This window comes from Falco rusticolus, chromosome 6 (genome assembly GCF_015220075.1).
Source record: "Falco rusticolus isolate bFalRus1 chromosome 6, bFalRus1.pri, whole genome shotgun sequence".
In the NCBI taxonomy this organism is placed as follows: domain Eukaryota; kingdom Metazoa; phylum Chordata; class Aves; order Falconiformes; family Falconidae; genus Falco; species Falco rusticolus.
The window spans coordinates 20058032-20079151 of NC_051192.1; the positions used below are offsets into that span (position 1 = coordinate 20058032).

The window sequence follows — 21120 nt, forward strand, 5'->3', positions numbered from 1 at the left end:
TGGCAGAGTAAATTAGCCCAGGTGGCTGCTGTGTCCAGACAACTCTGGGGAGCTCAGACATGGCAGCGAGACCTTAGGTAAGGCATAATACAGATGTGCAGACAGTTTTATGCCAGCAAAATGTTATTTTGGCAGTGTAGGTTAATCCTTCTAGGAAGCTGGTCTAGGCTATGCTTTCAAAGTTCTGTCTGAGGAAAATGCCAGTGTGACTATTGCTACAGCTAGATGGGCAAACACTACCTTGTGGAGAAAAGCCCTCTTCTGAAGGTCCATCCAGCTACCAGAGTCTCTGATGGGAGTCTAATGGTAGTGATATAGGAAATGAACATCAAACTCACACTTTTCAGGGGGAACAATTCATGGCAGATGTCTAAGAGCACCCAGAAATCTGGGATGAGTTTGGTGAATAGTTTCAGTCCTAAAGAAGCTGGAGGCAATCATGGAGTAGAGGAGACAGGAGGCACACAACAAAACTAATTTTGCCTTTGGAGTCCCTTTTGATGTGACATTAATTATTATGACATTAATTATGACATGAGGCTATTTATTTTGAAATGGCTCTTCCATTTTGAAACTTCTCCTAAATGTTAAAAAAAGAAATAAAGGAAAGAATTCACTGTCTCTCTCTCTCACCAAAAGCAGATAGCCTCACTGCAATGGATGCTATTTAGAGGATGTTGACATAGAACAGTTCTTTCCTTTGTGATTCTTGGCCACTAAAAAAGAAAACTCATTGATCTTACTGTTGGTGTTTTTGATGTTGGTGCAGGGCTACATTTGATGGTGTTTCCAACTAGAATAGCTGCTGTTATCACTTGGGGTTCACGTAGCCTGGTAACCCACACCCCCAGCAGTGAGGACTCAGGCTATCTTACACAGGTGACAAGATCTCAGGATCTTCCCAACATGCCCCTGTGCATCTTTCCCCAGTCCATCCTCCAAAGGGCATGCAGAATGTCATGTGGACAGGCCTGCATTGAAGTTCATAGAGACACTCAGAACCAACAGCCATGTGCATCTCTGTCTTCTAACGCCACACATACAGACGGTCTGGTCTGAGCCTGATCTAAATTTATTCAGGTACCCATCATCTTGACTAATTCTGCAGTGGAAATGTGCTGGGAGAGCAGCAGCCAGGACTTCCTGGGCACAGTTTAGGTTGTTTGGAAATAGATCATGAGAACTCTTACACATGTCTATTTTTGTCAAAAGCTGTATGAATTGCTGCTCTATCCAGGGTGAGATACCTTCTGCACAGTCACTGTAATTATAAAGACTTCTAGTTAAATTCCTATTAATCTGCACGCCTTCAACCACTGTCTCAGAATCACGCTGAAAAGGAACCCCACCTGGATCCCCCAAAAGTGAACAGCCAGAGGCAAGAAGATCTGAAGCTCCTCAAGAGACCCCAAGAGATTTTACTTGAAATGCTGCATCAGGATGTCCTGACAACACCTAACTCAAGGACAGGATTTCAATCTATGCATGCAGAGCAAAATCCCTCTTTGCAGGCAATACTACAGGGCAGTAAAGTCTATCACAGAAACCTGGTTTGACCTGAAAGGAACACGGCCAGCAGAGAAGTGTACTAGTCATCTCCATAGACTTCCATTGCTTTTTCTTGGTGTACTTTCTGGGTCCTCCCGTGCTCACTTGCTTCTGACCTCAGTTCAGAAATCAGGGTAGCCTGAGCAGAGCCTTGTCTCTACACGGCCATCCGCATGGCCCAGAAGCATCCAGATCTTACCAGGCACCTGAGATGAGAAAAAAGTCAACCTAAGCTACCGTAATAATTGATATGGAGAGCTAAGCACCACCATTAGCATGGATACACCATGGATCTCTAGAGACTAAAGACACTCAGGTATGTTTATCTTGTAGCCTCTTGGTTAGATGTGCAGTGTTGTGTGGTCATTGATTGCTGAGATCTAGGGATTTTCCCTCTGCTATTTAAAACAGTCTTTCCCAGAGCAACAAGGGGAAAACAAACAAACAAACAAACATGATTAACTGGGAAGAATAAGATGGCAAAATCCAAGAGGAGTTACTCTTGGAGGAAAAATCATATTGCACATTCGACAGCTGGTTCTTTGTGAAGGACACTTTAGACACAACTTTTAGCGGCCAGGTTTTTGTTCAGATTCTTGAGTATATTGAATCTTTTCACAGGCTCCAGCAGAGTCACTCCAAGTTTACACTCTGCAAAGATCATAACGAGTGTCCTATGCTGAGATTTTTCAGACCTAATGATATTTGAACTCTACCACGAGGAACCTTCAGAAAAGAAACACACCCCATGATAATACTAGAACGCACTGAAATGGGGAAAAAAACCCACCAACTTTGATAAGGAAAACAACAAATGGCTTGACTTAGAATAAAATCTTTCCCCGCTCATCTCTATATTCTGAGTAAGGATAGTTGCTGTGAAACAACACAACTCTACACACACATACAATAAACTCGCATTTTAACACCGTACATTTGCTATTTGTTGCAGCATCTTTATCCTGGCATTCTTTCTTAATTCAGATGCGAGCTGCAGCCACTGAGAAGAATTTAAACCTGCCTAGCACAAGTTGAAAGGATGCTGTGATCTTGCAAGTGGGACTGAAATACTCTGAAAAATAGGGGAGCACCTCAGCAGCGGAAAGGAAAGCTCTAGGATTTCTGCTGTCTGCTTCTGAAAGTAACCATGAGAATTTCTATTCCCTAGCACAGGTCTGTGGCAGCTTTGAAGCTGGAGCCTGCGCTTAGAGATCAGTAACTGCGCAAAGCCTAATTCTGTTGACTGCTACACCCATCTTGTTATTCTGTCTCAGCCTCCCAAACAGGATGGCCCAATCCAGAATGCTCGCTGGGAAGCGTTCTTGGCCTGTGCTAATGCCTGAGCCAAGCCTGGGAATTGTTTGGGTTGGTGCTAGCTGCCGTGAGTTCAATATGTGCCAAGGACTGCGCTGCTAATTGAACCCCATGGATGACCAAGATCTGGTGGCTGTGCTCATCTTCTTATGTGTTTCCATTTATTAGTATAGATGAAACCCAACGGACTCATCACCAGATTTCGGAAGCAACATCTGCCAGGGCTTAGTGAAGGAACTTCCTGCTATAAATACAGCTCCCGTGGCCAGTTCCTTGGAGACGAGGCAACGTCAAGGCAAAGTTTCAAACAGTCTGTGACAGTACCAAACACGGATCCTGCAAACAACCTCTGTTTAATGCTTTGGCCTGGACACAGGAAGTTTGCAGGCCTTTAGAGAAATAACTTCACCCCAGTTCTGGAAATGCTGCTTTTACCTGATGGGGAAGAGGAACGCAACCCAGCTTGGTTCACACTCACTGCTCAAGGTAAGAGGTCTTCGTTCAGCGTGTTTAGAGGTGATGTGGCAGCAGTGCACACTTTGCTAACCTTATGGTTTATAAATCTTTGTTATTGTGTAAGGGGGCATTGGTGGAATTGTCTCAGCATAATTGCAGGGTGGGGACTAGTCTCCTGAAAAGAAGGAGCATTCTCAACACTTCTGGAGAGTACACAGGGATGGCATCATTAAAGTGAGTCTGGCAGAGCACTTCTGTGAGGGGGAGTGACGAAGTGACAAAAACGGATGTGGTGCAGCTGGTGCTGTCTCGCAGTGGGGTAGCTGAAGGCACCAGTGACACTGATTTCCAACTATAACAGCAGGAACCTGTTTCTTCCTCTCCTTCCCATGCTTTGTACGCTCTGCAAAAGGTCTAAGTGATGTGCAGGGGGCTAGAATTCAATGGCACGCCAGCATTCCCCCGTTAAGTCATGCTCACGTTGGCTTGTCTCTCCTGGGTCTTTTTGCCTTCTCAGAAGTTCATGTGAGTACAGGATGGAGTTGAGACTGCCTCTTCAACAGATTAATGAACTTCACCTTCCCCAAGGACAGGCTGAGATCAAGCCATGCATCCGTTCCGCTACTGCAAACGTCTGTTTGCACCTTAAGAGTATATTATATATGGGTTCCTGTGGTAGGAAAACGGCTGGGCCTTGTGGACATCCCCCATCAGTGATTGTCCGTGTGAAGATGTGAACGTACTGAAGGGACTGAGAGCATGAGGTTGGACAAATGCCACTTAGGACAAAAGTCATTTCAGGAGATTTCTACAGACTCAGTAAATCTGCTGCACTCCCAGACTCAGGACTGTCACCTCAAGCTAATCATGTAAGACAACTGACAGTTTCTGAAAAAAGAAAGTTCTTCCCTTTGATACTCAGCAATTTTGAGCCAGTTGCATCAACCTGAACTGCTCCACCTGCATCTGGGGTAGAAGCACAGAGATGTCCTTGCCCAGCACCTGCCCGGCATCTTCCCCATGTGTTTTGCACATCTCAGTGGCTGTGTGCTCTCTGTTTATTCAGAGTTAGCATGCCCTCCTAGATGCCTGATGTGAACCCCAGAGCTGCACACGCGAGCAACCGGAAGATGGAGACTTGAATTCCCGTGTGTTTTACTGGCCAATTCCACAGCAGTGTGCACCCACCTCTTCCTATGCTCTGATCATGAATCCGCCATTAAGAGGGATGTCTCCAAGAAAGTCTGCAACATAGAACTACCTGAAAAAGCCTTAATTTCCTGCCTGGACTCTGCTTGGCATGAACTTGCTACCCAGGAGCCTGCAGTGCAGACATTCTCCCCAAGACCTTTAGCTACTCAGACCTCTTTCTCTGTGCCTCAGTTTCCCAGCTGGCCTGCAGCTCCCAGGAACAGCATGCGCTAATGCTTGTGTAGTGCTCTGATGATGTAACCACCTCCCGGTGATTACCACAGTCTTACAAAGCTTAAAATTGGCAGCACTGGCTACCTGCCAGTGCTGTCCCGTGAACAGTGACTCATCTTTATTGGCTGTGGCATGTCCTGCGTGTGATGGTGGCACGTGGTATGGAACAGGTTTTTTATCAGCACTCCAAAATAACAGAGTGAGAGCTATGGCAAGGTGGTGGACGGAGAAGCTGCAGGTGGGGATGGGCTAAAGGATGACATCTCTCTTTGGGCTTGTTCCAAAGCCCACTGGAAAAAAGAATAATAAATGCTGTCACTGTCTTCAAAGGCTCCTGGACCCAGTTCTTTCCCACCGCGCTGGGACAATACGGCTGATGATAGGGTAAGCTTTCCCCATGCCGCTCAATGCCAGCGTGCCTCAGGCTTGGTCTGCTCTCAGCACGCCAAAGCAAGACGTCCTCAGTGCCCACTGCCAACTGTGGGGATGGCTTTTTGATGCTGCTGGGAGTTGGCCTGGGACCAGCGACTCATTTCAAGCAGGGCACCAAATTGCTATCTGTCATCCGGCTTTGGTGAGAAGGAGGGGAAGGCAGGAACAGAGCCATATGCCCCAGTCTGGCAAAGCACTTGAGTCATATGAGTGGCCTCCCAGGAAAGCTGCTTATGTGTTTGGAGCTATCTGGGCATTTTGTGAGATGCCTCCTTGGTCTGCTGATGAACATTTAAAGGGAAACTATGGTTGAATCAGGACAAACTTCAATGCAGATTACCCCGGTTCCTCCCTGCCAAGCCCCTTCAGCAAGCAGACAACTGGTGGGGTCCCTTGCCCACACGGCAATGAGCAACTGCTTTTCTGCTCATGCCTCTTCTGTCACAGGGAACCAGGGCTGGGTGACGGGTGCCTCCCATATCTTTTACTCCCCAAGGAATGGCATGAGAAAGAGAAAGAAAGAATATGCCTTCAACCCCATGGGCTAAGTTTTAGCATCTTTTTTCCCTTATGATCTGTCTCACAGTCCAAGGTAAAGCCCAGCGTGTGATGCTGGTAGACCTTACCCCTACAACATCTCCTGTTACCGAGGACTCTATAAGGCAAAGACTTTTTAGGCATATATTGCAGTTATCTTGCTGGATCTTATGAATAATACACCAGTCAGAAAAGGGAAGGGGATTTCTGCTTCTGGGGGAAAAGAACTTTGCTTGGACCTGCCTCAATGTCTTACCCATCCCAAACAGAGTCTGTAGATGACGTGTTAGTCTTCTTTGTACTGAGCCCTGTGGAATCCACCTGAGTGGCTTATTTATGATGGTTAACTACAGGACTCTCCAGAAATGGGGACAATTTTGTGTAGTGAGGTCATGGAGATTTGAATTTGGGGTTTTGGTTTCATGTTTGAGCACTGTTGGAATTTACATATTTAGTTACACCCAAATTGAAAGACACCTGTGGCAAACAGGAAGCAACACCCCATAGCAAGCACTTTCCCCTAAAAAAGCAGCTTTTCCATCCAGCATGGCATCTCCCACCCACAGTCCTCTGTAGCTGCATCTCTACTAAGAATCAAGTATTTTCAGGGACTTTTATCCAGCCCACTGGCCAGTAGTTACACTCTGGTTCCATCCATATCCCATATGTTGCCATCCAAAGGTGGCCACATCCAACTGCCTGCTGGGAATGGTCCCTGGTCTGTATTTGCTCCGAAGCAGTCCTTGGGGATTGCTTGGCTCAGCTGGGTCAAGCCAAAACCATGACAGACCCATGCTAACTGGGCAACAGTGATGATGATGATGGGTGCCCATTGCTGGTGCCATTTCTGTTGGGCTCTCCGATGGACGTACCTGCTCAGCCCAGGCCAGCGTGAAGGATCTTGCACCACCTTCTAGTGCCCCTTCAGGGTTAGCAGTGCTACCTGCAGGATGAACTTTCAAATCTAATGAGTCTGTTCTCCACTTCCAGTGGAGACATGGGAATTTTAGCTTCTTCAGTTATATTCAGGCCACTGTTGATCACATTTGAAAATCAAACCCTTGGGCAACTAAAGGCTGAAGGCCCCTTTTCTAACTTGATTGCCCCAGCTAAGAAGCTTACTTTGATCTTTGGGGCCTGAGTGGGAAGGGGACTGAGTAAGAAGTAATCCATTCATGTGTTGCCCTTTAGATATGGCCTTGGTTTTAGATCTCAAACCATTCCTCACAAGTCATTGTGCCTTCAGAAATTTCCTATCCTATGAATAAATCTAACAGGACATTTCAGACAGTACATAGTTCACAGTATAAGCATTATTCACAGCACACTACTGGTTAACATCAGCCTGTCATTGGGGGAAAATTAACTGAGAAATTTATCTCCACATTAGCCTTAACTCATTATCACCCACAGAGGAATCCTCTCACTCGGGTGTAGGAGTGTTTAACTTCAGGTTGCCTCATCTCAAACCCACTTAGCTCATTGGGGTTGGCTTCTCTGGGGGAGAACAGCTTGAGGACAGCGGCTAATTCATCCCTGCTGCTTGTCCTTCAATACCCTGCCAAGGACCTGTTAAGTCTTCTAAACCAAGTGACAGGGAAAAGCATCTTAGTGTGCCCCTGCAAAAAAGGACAAGCCCTGATCATAAGTAGTCCCCAGGCATGGTACAGAAGGAGTGAGGACATGACAAAAGATAGGACTTTGCTTTGGAAGGGACAAGAAGATTTGCAAACTCCACCAGGATAACTCTGCAGTCAACACACATCTGTAGCTGAGGTGTCTCAAAATCCCTTTTAGTGCTTAACTTGTATCACTCCGCTTAAGAGTGACCCCTTACAAAAAACTGAGGCTAATGTTGCTTTTCCTTAAATATACAAGCAGCTTCAGACTACTTATTGCAGGCTGCAGAGTGTGCAGACACCTCACAAAATCCCAGAGATTTCAACAGGACTTTGCAAAATGAAGGCTTATGCTGTAAATCTCTTTCAGATCAACAGCAGGGTTATAGAGGAGCCGGGCACAGCATCACTGGATAGACAGTTCTTTTTGCGGAGGGAAACCCTGCGCTGAAAACCGCAGCCTCCTGCAGGCAAATTCTCAGCAAAACCTTTGCATAAAGATTTTGTGACATGAGTGGAAGGGCGTTAGAGGTTCTGCTAAATCTCATTAAGTTTTAAAGTAGCCACATGAAAAAAAAATAAGTACAAGGAAATCTCTTTAAGAGGAGATTCATGCTGAAAAACTGGGATCTCTCTCACCTCGCTAACTGCCTAGAAGGTGGGTGTCTCCTAAACCTTTAAACTGGTTATATGTGCTCTTTTCTGTCCAGTGCAGAGGATCAGGTGCCTCTGCAACGTGAAGGATGGTTTATTCTGCAAGAAGGCAGGTGGACCATCTGCTACGAGTGATTATGAAAAGAAGATCTGGGTTGCTGGGCTGCTGCTCTTGTTAATACTACATTTCCCCCTGCAAATACACCATGTTATTTAAAACAGGGGAAGTCCTCTGGCCAGTGCTATCCAGGAAACTGAAAGAGATGGACACCCCTTCATCCCATCCTCCATTAGATCTTGGAGACAGTTGAGTAAGGGTCAGGGCTGCATCCACTTCAGAGTCCCATCACCTCCTAAGGGCAGGTCTAAATGCATCACCTTGCTTCTGTCTAGATTCCCTTGAGAAAGGTGCTGCTGGAAGGCGAGCATCTCGTCTCCTTCAGCTGCTTTGGACATGGGCTGATCCATGGGAGGTGCGGGAGGCGTCCTTCCTCCCTCACCTTCCATCGACTCTGTTTTGGACCCACAGGGCTGTGCTTGCAGCAGATGAATTGCTCACAAAGGGCCTGCATGCCAACACCACCGCCTTCCATATGCATATTCAGGAGCTGATGTCAACCCATTTGTCCCAGCAGCCCCAGCACGAAGCACTCCAGCTCAGCCTCTCAGCATGCACTTTCCAGGTCAGATGGAGCACACCAAGTTCTTTCCTCTTTTCTTTCTGTGCTATTTTCTGCTCTTCCCGAGTCATCAGGCAACGGCAGCTAAGCTGGGATCTGGTCTGCCTTGTGCTACTGATATGATGAAGGAACGAATCCCGACCTTCATCACATCCCAGGGGTGTTGTCCCAGGCTTTACTGAGGCTGGGACTTGACCTCAAATTCTGCCTCCAGCACATCTGCTGCTGGTGGTGTCAGACCATGCAGGAGATGCTAACTCCTGGCTGAGCAGGGGCCCCTTACTGAAGCTGGTCTGTTCTCCAAGCGCTGAAGGAGCAACAAACGTAGGTTCCACCCAACCCTTTCAAACAGGTACCTCTCAGGGTAAGATGGTTCTTACAGGCATGGTGAGGCTTTTGTTTCTTCTGCTGACCCAATAGATATGGAAAACCAGGAGGTTAAGTGTTAGCCTGATTGCATCCCCTTCTGTTAGTGCTCGCAGCGCTCCCTTGCTCTCTGTGACCACAACAGGCAGGATCAGCCCTTTCTGTCATCATGCTCCAAAGCATCTCTGGAGAAGATGCACTGGGTTTGAGTAAAAACCTCCAGTGTATTCACTTTTCTTACCCCAACAGCTATTTTAACGTGGCAGCTAGGAGAAAAAAGCAAAACTTCCTGATAGTTCCATTCCATTAACTCCCTTCCTAAAGCTCCCTAACTAGAAGAAGGAGACATTAGCTGACCCATTTGGAGCCTCGCTTGGCTTCCTGCACTGGGCTTGGCTTTGAAGTCTTCAGAGCAGGGAGGACTGGGGCTTGGAGGAGGGGTGTATGCCATATAAAATGGTACATTGACCTTGTTCTAGCACTAAATTAATACATAAGAGACTGTGCTAACCACGTGGAAATAGCTGGAGTCTGGACATCTTAGCATGGGCTGTATCTGGGTTTATAAGCCCTGCTGCAGGCCATCTTTCCAGCATGCATCCCTCAGTGATGCAGCTGATACTGTCCCTGTTTAGAGGCAGAACTGGCCTCTTCCTGTGATGAGCCACGCTCACATAGACATGATGAGCCAGGAGAGACTTGATTTGATTTTTAAACACACTGCCTTGCTAACAATATCCATCTTCCTTTGGTTTCTGCCTGCTTTAAGGGAAATCTTTGATGCTCCCTTTCATAACATCTCCTCTCAGCATTTAATTTCCTTTTATATAATTACATACCGACTGGGAGGAGGAAGAAGGCAGAAGCACTGAACTGGCATGGAGGAGCTCGAGGAAACCTTGCACCTGAGTCAGAAGCACTGAGCAAGCTCCGCTGCTCGTATCCATCAGCAGTGCCCGCTGCTCGGCACGCAGCCGAGGGTGCACTGGGGACCCTGAGAGCTTGGCTGCTGGAGTGTGGCAGGCAAAGAGCCCTCCAGGGCTCGGGGAGGCAGGCAGGGACGTGCGCTGCCTTGGAAGAGAGCACAGCCTGCTCGGTGTGGTGGAGGAACGGAGGAACTGCATAGCTGAAGAAGGGAGGGGGTTGGAAAATGATGCAGCTTGTTCAGTGGATTAGGCAGCCATGCCTGGAAGTGGCAAACTGAAAGAGCCACGGATCTGAAAGCCTAGAGGGATTATTTGGCTGTGTTGTCTGACTTGCAGCACGACAGAGGCCAGCAAACTTCCCCCAGTGCTTTCTGTAGTGAGTCCAACAGTCTGCGTAACGCCCTGGCAAGCCTCTTAGGTTATGATTTCTACATTTTTAGTAGGGTTAATAATGTTGGAAGCAGCAGGAAAAGGGTGCTGGCAAACATGAGCAGCAGTTGTAGAAACGCATGTTCATCATGTCAGCTCTTTGGAGGCCTGGAGAGCTCGTGATGAGAGGTTTCAGAAAAAGACTGCATAAATAGGAGAAGGGAGGTCTCTGTAAACAACTGTAGGAAGGGGAGAGCAGTCCAACTTAACTGATGCTGGAGATAGTGGTGACCTTGGTCCAACCAGCAAAATTTAACCTTGAAGAACTGCCCAGTTCCAATCTCAGCTCCAAGAAACTCCCCAGGTCTGTCAGAAATGGCATGCCACACAGGCTGTCTTTGAGAAGCCGAGTGTCATCCCTGGTGTGTGAACTGAACAGGGGCTGAATAACCCAGCAGCTCATCCACTGATACCACTGTCGGTCCTTGGAAAGGACAATTCTCCCTTGAGCTCATGACCCTTAAGCAGCCAGCATGCCCATGGGTATGGGCTGGTAGAGTTGTTGGTCCCAGGGCTGGGACAGGGGCATATGCCATCAGCTGATGTGGATGCCCCATGCTTAGGACATCGCTGCAGCAAGGACATCAGAGTTAGCAGACTATTCTCTGAGTTTGCCTCTGAGCGCCTGCTCATCTATCTGCTGTTGCAATGGTACCTGCACTACAACATCTACACAATCCCCTTCACCGCCTTCCCCCTGCTCTTTTCTTCAACTTGCTGAGAACCAATGACTAAAACTTGATTCCTGGTCACTCTTCAGAAAAGGTCCTACAGCGCTTAGCTATTAATAAAAACCCTTATACTACACTTGAAACCATCAGAGCATTGCACTGGCATTGAACTGTTTGTCCTCGCAACTCAAATTCAAATCCGGCCAGTTTTATTACCACACTTACGTAAGGAGGGAAACTGAGGCAGGGAATGATTGTGTTTGCCCAGTGCCAGGCAGCAAACAAATGGTGACACTTGCCATAGCAACAGAGACAGACTGCCTCCTCCTCATAACACCATCATTTCTTTAGACTGGACGGGGTGTGGAAGAGCTGAATCTTATCTTTTCATTGATACTGTGTGTTTTTTCTCAGTGGACCAAGCAGAAATTTTACCCAGTAAATGCAGTGCGGAGCTGGAATGAAATTTGTCCAAAGTGGCAGCCCCTTACGTGCCAGGTTGCGCAGGGCAGACAGTTAGCAAAACATCCATCGGCTGCTGAGCATGGGATCAGAGGGGGGAGGCCGGGAGGATGGGGAGTGGGGGAGGCGAGGGGCCACTTACATGGTAATGTTTCTGCACGGTTCTTTTGGATCATTATGCAGAGCTGTAGCACCAGTTGAGGGGCGCTCTCAAGGAAGGTTTCCAGGAGGCGCAACATATTTACGTCTGCATATTCGTACATCATAGCCCAGTAGAAACGCCGCTGGTGTTCCTTCCGCCTCTGGCTCTGGATCCCCAGGTACATAGTTCGGATATACCTGCAGGAAACGGGAGGAAAAGCCGAGTGTGAGACTTTGCCATGCAACAAAACCTGAGAGGGATGTGGCTGTGGGCCAGTTGTTTGGGGAGAGGGAGGCTGTCTCAGGGAAAGGGAATCTGGGGTAGGCACAGGGGTCTACCCAGTTCTAGGACTATCTCCTGCAAGATCTGAGGACTACTTTTGTATTGCAAAAGTGGGAAACCTTTGACTTGCACCACCCAAAAGACAAGCATGGCGGGGTAAGAAAGGCTCGTGAAACACTTGCACAAGAAAACAACGCCCTCACTTTGTTTTCATGATGATGAGGAGAAGCTACTTGAAAAATACTGGTCATGACACTTAGCAGTGGCTCAACAGATTGTCTAAGCCTCTTCAGCACTCTAGTAAGGAGCTTCCCTCACAGACACCAGAGATTTGATCCTATTTCATCACAAGTGGAGCAATGAGACATGACCTTCACCTTCAGCAAGTGTGTAACCCACAAATACAAAAGGTCACAGCTTGCCTCTGGTCAGCTATTGAGACTTTGGGCAATGTTGGACTAGAAGGTGGTGCCTCATGCATGGGCGGGTACTGTCCTATCATTGCCTCTGTTTCTGTATCAGATGATGTGCAAGGAGACCTGCAAACCTCACCCTGGGGACACGACTTCTCTTTGGGGAACATGTGGCCAACCTCTGTACATGGAGCTGATCAAGTCAGGGTATCACAGGGCGCCCGGATGTCACAGGACTCATGGTGTTAAAGCATCTCCTAACAGGGTCCTTTCTAATACTTGCTGATATTAATGATCTAATATTGGGTCTTCTTCCTTCTCATCCTGAGCGGTGGCTGTAGCCTTGTGCTCTGAAATTTGGGATAGGAATAGTTTCACCTAACGCTGACCCTAAAGTTGGTTATCTGAGCCAGTCAATGGATAGAAATGTCCCCTCCCGGGACTCTTCATCTGTCCTACCTCAGATGCCAACATGACAGTGGGATGAAGTGCCTTCTGGAGGCTCTGGGAGGGGCTCACAGCACAAACTGGGGTTTCGCCAAAACGATTAGATCATTCCTTGCCACTCGGGGCGAGATTGCACAGCAAGGAGGAGCGGGAGGAAATGACATAAGCCTCCACAGCCTCCGCATCTCCAAATCACGCCCAGAGACAGGGGGCTGGGAGAGATGCAGAGGTACCTCTGCAAGCCCTGCCCTTCCTCAGGCACCTTGTCCTTCCGTCCCGTTCGCAGCTGACAAGCACCAAAGACAAATCCCGAAAGAAGACGCAAGGACAAAACCCATGATGCAGGACAGCCACCAGATGGGGCTCGACACCCGAGAAAATGCTACGCCAGTCACATACGACACTGGTGACACTGGTGTGACATCCACAGCAGAGCCCGAGCGGGGTGGAAATGGCCGTGGACCACCTGCTCTACCATAGACACCGGCCCTCCTCCCACTCCCCCAAGGCCACCACCTCTACTCGGCATTTCCCTGAGAGACCCCAACCCCAGAAGCTGCAGCATGACACAGGGATCCTGCCTTCCCTTCCCGCACACAAGAAATTAAATAATTGTAGTTGAGCTGGAAAGGCAAAGCTGGGGAGAGCGAGTTGCAATGGCTCAAAGAGACAGCAGAGAAAAGGAGCAGGCAACTCGTTTTTATAATATCAGCAACACAGGGCCACCAAAAACCAAGGCGGTGGTGCCCGTAAGGTGCTTCCCATGGGCAAAGAGGGCATCACCCCTGCCAAACTCTGCAGAGAGATCCTCACTGGATCTATCCTGTAGTCTGGCGTGGCCTCCCCCTTCCCCATGAAACCTAAACTCTTCGTCTGAAGGTTAAGCCACTAATTTCTCATCATCCCAGCAGCTACAGACAAGGAGAAGAATTTGCACATTTTCACCCTGCAGCAGTCTTTCACCTGTTTGCACGTAATTACCATGTAAAACCTTCCTTTCTCCAGACTAAAAAATCCCGATTTCTTTCAGTTCCTTCTCACAGCTCACATTTTCTAGACCTCTACTCTTCTGAATTGCTGTCCCCACCAACTGCCTCCAGTTCTTGGTTCTTTTTAAGATCGTCTTTACTTTCCCAAGCACTCCAGACTGGCAGAACCAAACTGTAACAATGGCACTGAGTCACTCAAAAAGATTAAGAAAAAACTAACAGAAGGGACATCACATCCTGCAATGATTTCTCCTTGATCTCTAGGGATTCATCACCATCCACACAGTTTGAGCATGAATGTTTCTAACTGGGCACAGTGAGAGGTCACGCCACCTATTCATGTAGGCAGCATGCATAAAAAGGACATAAAAATGCATGGGATTAACATAATCCCTGATCCTGTCTCCATCAATGGCCAGAACAGTGGCAATGACGGTAACACCAAATTCTCTTGACTCTTGAGCCCGCAGCCTTTTGCAGAGGTCGGGTCTATTGTGCCCCTTCCATAGATGAGGAAACTGAGTCCTAGAATGCCAAAAGGGCTCTCTCAAAGTCTGCTGCCATCAGAACCTGGATCTTCTACTGCTGCCCCCAGCCTCTAAACCCCACAACACAAACATGTGAGTGGCTGGGGTGGGATGACCCTGGTGGGACACCAGGTGCCCACCACGGCCGCGCTGTCCCTGCCCCTGAGCTGGGCCGGGGGCAGTGTAAGGGCAGGCTGGTGGGTCGGGATCAGGGCAGGGAGCGATCCCTCCCCGGGTACCGGCACGGGCAGCACGGGCTCCGCTGGGGGGAATTGACTGAACGTGTCACCAGTCAGCTCAGAGCGGGATAATGAGAAACAAACCCAAACCTGAAGACGCCCTCCCCCACCCCTCCCTCCTTCCCGGGCTTAACTTCACCCCCAGCTCTGTCTCCTTCCCCCGAGCAGCACAGGGGACCAGGAGTAGGGGCTGGGGTCGGTCCCCCACCCGCTGTCCCTGCGGCTCCTGCCCCCCGTGGGGAGGGTCCTCACCCCCTGCCCGGCCCCAGGGGGGTCCCCGCGGGGTCCCCAGCCCTGCCCCCGCCCGGGCTCCTCTCCCCACGGGGCCACGGGCCCTGCCAGGAGCTGGCCCAGCGCCGCTGCCCGCGGGTCACAGCCCCCTGCGGGCAGCCCCTGCCCCGGGGGTCCTGCCCGGGCTGCGGGGGGGAGCTGCCCCCGGGGGCTGCACGGGCTGGGGGCACGGCCTGCCCGGCCGGGGGCTCCCCACGGGCTGGGGGAGCCTCTGCTGCGGCGCCTGGAGCCCCCCGGCCTCCCCCTGCCCTGGCCTGGGGGGCTGCAGGGCCGCGGCTCCCCCCTGTGCTCGCTCCTCTCTCCGGTCCCACCTGCAAAGGGGGTTTTTCCCCTTACCCCAGGGGCGCTCCCACCATCGCTGGTGGGTCAGCCCTTGGCTCCATCTTGGAGCCGGCCGGCATCGGCTCCAGCGGACACGGGGGAAGCTTCCAGCAGCTTCTCACAGAAGCCACCCCTGTACCCCCGGCTGCCAAAACCTGGCCACGCACACCCCATGCTGTGGACACCACTCCACCTGCTGACAGCCCTCCATCCAGGGCAGACATACTTCCTTGTCACCATAAAGCCCAGCCCTGGCCAAACTGACCCGTGCTCTAAGACCCAGAAGGACAAGTCTGTCCCTATCCAAATGCTACACGGCACTGTCGGCTCAGGAATCCTTCGGCATAACATTGCCCAGGAAAAAGCCACAGCCTCCCACATGAACAGCACGGGAGCAAAACAGCTCCAAGGACCACCTGCAGCTCAAGGGAAATGAACCTCCATTTCCCTTCCTCCCAAAAACCCATTCCTCCTTGATGCCAACCAACTGTGAGTTTTTAGCAGAGAAAGTGCAAGGGTAACTGGGAAAAGCAGTATTTCTACCTGGTAGGCTTTCAACAACTACAAAATACCCGTCTAATTAATCAATCTAAAATTTCACCCGGCTGTAACATCGGTAATGCTTACCCTTATTTCCAAACATGAATGTACAGCACCAGTGTAAACAGTTGTATTTCAGTATTACCTCTCTCTTTCTGGTATCTAACTTACTTGTTTGAGTGCTTTTTCCTACCTTTACTAACACTGGTTAAGTGTAGACAAGCTCTGAATTAAAAAAAAAAAATAATCAATGTCATTTCACCTGAAATTTGTTGTTCTCGGTCAAACTGGTAGCAAACAGGATTCTATAATTAGACTTTCAAATCCATATTCAGGCCTGATCTTCAATCTTTAGCAACACGATGCTTCCTCTTATGTCAGTGAAAGCCATTCACCGCTCTGTGCTTTTGAAAATCAGGCTAATTTATTTATTTAAGAGCTTAATTTTGGATACAGGAGCCTAACTTTGGGCTTTTTATTTTTCGAATGCTGGCTATTTTTATATGCGAGAGAGTGTGTATTTGTGTGTATGGAAGTATTTTTAGTTCTAAGTCTCATCATGGCTTCAAGAGATGGAACTAATTTGGGGTTGGGAGGGGGATTCAGGGTGATTTTCTTTAAATGCACAAAGGATTGGCTGTCCCCTCTGTTCTGGCAGGGTTCCCAGAATTTCTGTTGGTATAATTACCCTCATGCTTATTTACTATGTATGTCACAGTAGTGCACAAACTGTGTGGGGCAAAGTCACTGTTGTCCCTGCGCCAAGCACATTTCTAAGGAGCCAAAACCATTGGCTCCAGAAATGTGGTCAAATAATCTTTGGAGAGAGCCCCAGGATGCCACCAAGAGGGAGAAGGGGAGATGCTCCTACTGTAAAAAACCCCAACACAACCCACCCTAAACGCTATTGAAAAAGATGCTTCATGCAGATGACAGAGGCTGCTCAGCTGTCTCAGTAAGGACTATAGCAGAAATATCCAGAAACAGGATTACGGAGTCAGAAGCTCTGTCTATATCATTAAACAAAGCAGACCAAAGACCAACATTTCTCCTTGGCTAGCTGGCGTGACTCAACTCCGCATGGCCACATCCATGCAAGTTGGCCTTAGCCAAAATTGCCAGAATCTGTGTTGACAATTTAATAGGGTGAACTATGACAGGATTGTGCCTGTGCCTTGGCACTGTTCAATTTACAGAGGTGGCTCTAAATGTCACCAGCAGAAAGTGTACAAGGATGCCTCAGGCAACAGGGGCTTGAAACAAAGAGGATGCTGGTGTGTAAGAGGGTTGCAGGAGCACGGAAAGGCATGTCAGCACAGGCCCTGGGCTATGTTTTGAGGAAAGAAGGGTCCTGCTGGCCTGTGCCACACAACCACAATCTGACCAAGGTCAGGAATCGCAGACTATTATCTACAACAGTCAACAAAGCACAGGGGCCCTATCACCTTTCCTGAGGCCAACGGGCCAAGACTAACAACAGAAATGAACTTCCTCATTCTCCAAAACCAGGTAGCTGCCTTGGTAGTATTGGGAATGACCCTTGGCCCCTATGGAATCCTGCACCCTGCCCAGGTTATGATTACTTGGGAGACTGCTAGTAAGCCTTCACCAGTCTAGTGATTACACTAAAAATTTGGCAGCATGATGAAGTTACAGTGCTCATGAGGAGGCCTTGGCATTGCCTAGTTTGCTAGTACAAGTACACAGAAAGATGGAAAGGAATAGGAGTTGAGGTACTCAGTCCACTCCCAAACTCTTAGGCTGGGGCGCTCTTCTTGAGCAAACCCAATCCATCTCCTTTCAGAGAAGCAAACCCTGGCTTGAAAAATGGGACAGCATGCTTGAGAAGCTAGAAACAGACCTCTAGGGAAAGGAGGAGCTCAGAAAATGAGCTCTGCTGAGCAGGCTGCAACTTACGCCTGCAGAACCTTACATGCCCCTTTGGTTCAGCAGGACTTACCAAGAGCAGGAAGGCATTAGGTACAGCACCCTTCCCAGCGTCTCATTAACCTCCTCTGCTTCTCTCCAGACAACCCTACTTCACCATGGCACTACAGGAGCACAGTCATATCCTAGGTGTCATGGTGACAATGCACGCTATATGGATGGGCACCATCTCCCTCACCATCCCGTGCCACCAACCTTCTCCCTGCCGCTTAATCCTGGAAGAGGAGGGGTGGGACGAGGTGCGTTATTCAGCTGACAGCTCACCCTCCAGCCATCTCCTCTGCAGGCACTCCTGCTAACTCTTGCAAAGGGCCATTATCCTTATGCACTAGAGGGTGTTTACAGATTAAAAGCCCACTTCTTGGAAGGGAGGAAATGAGGACATGTGTAACTGCTCGGCTGGAAGGCTTGCAGCAGAGGCTGCCTGAATGTACCCTTAAAATGGGGTTATGTGAGGCCAGATCTTAGCTGGAGCAAGCTGGGATCCACAGGGCTCTAGCAATTTACACCAGCTGCAGCTTTGGCCCACTTTTTTAATTTTAATGAATTTTTTTAATACTGACAGATATAAAAGGAATATAAGATGCAGTGCTCAAGCAACAGGGGAGCATGAAAGTAAAATGCTGTCTATTAAAAACATCAAAATCAAACTTACAGTTGCCATCACAATTAACGTGCTCAATATCAACATTTGTTAGCAATTTTTTTCTTTGTTATAATGTTGCAAGTTAGCAATAAGGATTCACAGATGGGTAATTATTGTTCCTAGTTCGAGTATCAAAGTAGTAACTATGGGGCCCCATCCAGGTGCCGATATATCACAGCTTTGTCTGGCTGCTTGCATGGCATCAAACTTGTCCCGAACAAGGGGATGCATCCAAACTGACTCTAGGGTATGTTTCCTATCCTGGGCTAATCCTCAAAGGGTGTGCAGGACTTATTTACACCACTGCTAGTTGTGCTGGATCAAAACCGTGCAGGGGACCATTGCTAAACTGGGAAAGATCACTTGCCATCTCAAAAGCAAGAAAGGGCACCTAATTCTTCCCATAGGACTAAACAAGCAGTGTACAAACCCTTCCTTTAATCCAGCATCCTCACAGGTCACCCCAACCACATATGACTCATTCGCTCATCCTTTTGATGGCCTTCATCAGGGCCCCGATTTTCAAAATCGGGATTCTCAGAATCTTGCCTCTTCTGGCATTTCTTCATACGGCTTCTACCTAAGAATGAATAACATGCAACATGAAGTGTGTTCATCAAGTGTTTCAGTCCTCCTTTGCTGTTTCAGTCCTCTTCTGCCTGGTAAACATGCTTGAGTGTACAACTACCCCTTAATTACTTAATTGCTTCTATCAGCTCCTATTAAACAATAATCTCCATTCCATGCCTTGTCTTGCTTATTGGAGAATGTCGCTGAACACAAAATTAACTTATTCCATGCCTTAGAGACACTTCAAAAGCTTAAATGCCTGGCAAGACATCATTCATGAGTTGTGTAGACTAGTAGGTCACAGAGGACTGTCTGTCCTTGGACTGTCTTTGGACACAGAGTCTATTGTCATCTCAGTGCTGAACGTGGATCTCCAGTATGAGACTTTATCCACCTCCTCACTTATCACAGCATCACTGTGATCCAGCATCAGGCTCAGGAGTCACTCACAACAAGATTACACAACAGCGATTTCATCAAGGAGAGATAATAGGATTACTTGGCCTATATTATAATTTTTGAGCTAAACTGTACCATAATTTACTGCATCAATCCCTTTTCATGTTTTCTAGCATCCACACATTCCTGTTGGCTCATGATTTCCTTATCTCTGTTTGAAAACTTCTCTGTGAGTGACATTCTCAAAGTGTTAGCCAAGATCTGTTCCCTTTAAAGCCAAAGGGGCAAGTGAAGCCAAACTTGAATTACCCAAATTCCTAGGTATGATATCCACCACCTCAGGAAAATACTGGTCTTTATGTGGATTCAAACCCCTGTTCTTTAAATGCACTTACTTGAGTGGGGAGTATACTTGAAGGTCCATTTAGATTAGAAAGTCTTGCTTTTTGCGAAATACTATTTGCAATTGAAATATCTGTCAGAAAGAATGATAGTGCCAGTCTTATGCTGTGCAGCAGAAATGAATAATTTCATATTCTAAGCCAGTTTAAAGCTGTTTTAAAGCACAGGGCTTTACTACACACCAACCATGAAAGAGGCATCTGATTTATAAAACGTACGTTGGCGAGGATCGTATCATAGAGTGATAGAGTAATTTAGGTTGGAAGGGACCCCTAGCAGTCTCTGAACCAAGCCTCCCCTCCAAATGGGGATAATGTTGAAGTTAGAGAAGGTTGGTCATGGCCTTGTGCAGTTGGGTTTTGAAAATCTCCAAGGATGGAGACTCCACAACCTCTCTGGGCAACCTGTTCCAGCACTTAACCACAATCATTGCAGAAATAATTTTCAGCCCAAGATCATTGTCACTATTTGAAGAAAGTCTACAAATCAAACTCTCCTTGAAAAGAGGCAATTCCATCAAATAGTTGGAGAAACACAATAAAACCATGATGCTGTAGGAGTTTTAGGACCTGATTCAGGCAGCTTTGATATCTGCAGGCTGATTTAACTTGTGACTGATAACTGGGGGGCTCTGATACACAAAACAGGGAGCTGTGATTGATTGATAATTTCAGAGTAATGTTCCCAGCTCCCCTGAAATTATTGCCTCCGTTGCAATGCCAGCCAAAGGGGACATATACCTATATCACCTCCTCTAGGGCATTGTTCATAGTCTTTGTTCAATTCCCTTTTTCCTGATGGTTTAAGCAGATATTTGGGACTGCAAGACCACATGGCAGAACTGCAGGTGTGCATTTCATCCTGCTGACAGATACTGGGGTCACAACCTCCAGCAGATGCATGGGGCAGAGAACCGGGGCAAGGGCATCACTGCAGCTAAAGCTCCAGAGGCCAAAAATGCATGAGTAGCTGTGCTGCTCAGTCTGAGGGATGTTTCTGGGATACATCTTTGTGACTGTTCTCCTTTCCTAGCTGCAGAGCAGTTTTCTCTGACTCACAGATTGAAAGATCACAGCCAGAAGAAGAGAAACAAATCACAGAATGTCCTAGCCCTAAACACCCCCACTTTCTGCCATTAATTTGTCAAGCTTTCCCAAATCTGGCTGTTACTGAAATACCCATGCATAGCCAGAGCCTGGCCAGTATGTATTTACTTGCAAAAATAGTCATGAATGTGTTACTGGCATATTCGTTACGACCCCAATTTTGGAAGCAACTCTGCCCAGGCAGCCTTTCCTTGCCTGCATCCCCACGGGCTGTGTGGCTCCCCCCTGATCCAGGTTGCAGAATCCCTATTTCCAGATCTATGCTCAGTAAATTGATACAGAATCAGTGAATAGCTTTGTAGCAGCACCTACTGTATTTTCGACCCAGGCTTGTAGATAT

General features: G+C 48.1%; 1 protein-coding gene across 1 annotated transcript in view; it reads right to left on the reverse strand.

The window, feature by feature from the left end:
• The window catches only part of XKR6 (XK related 6), a 181864-nt gene that overhangs the window by 10093 nt on the left and 150651 nt on the right, over window positions 1-21120 (reverse strand). Inside the window, exon 2 of the mRNA XM_037391666.1 lies at window positions 11662-11858. Within this exon, the coding sequence (XP_037247563.1) occupies window positions 11662-11858 (197 nt within the window). The remainder of the gene's footprint in view (window positions 1-11661; window positions 11859-21120) is intronic.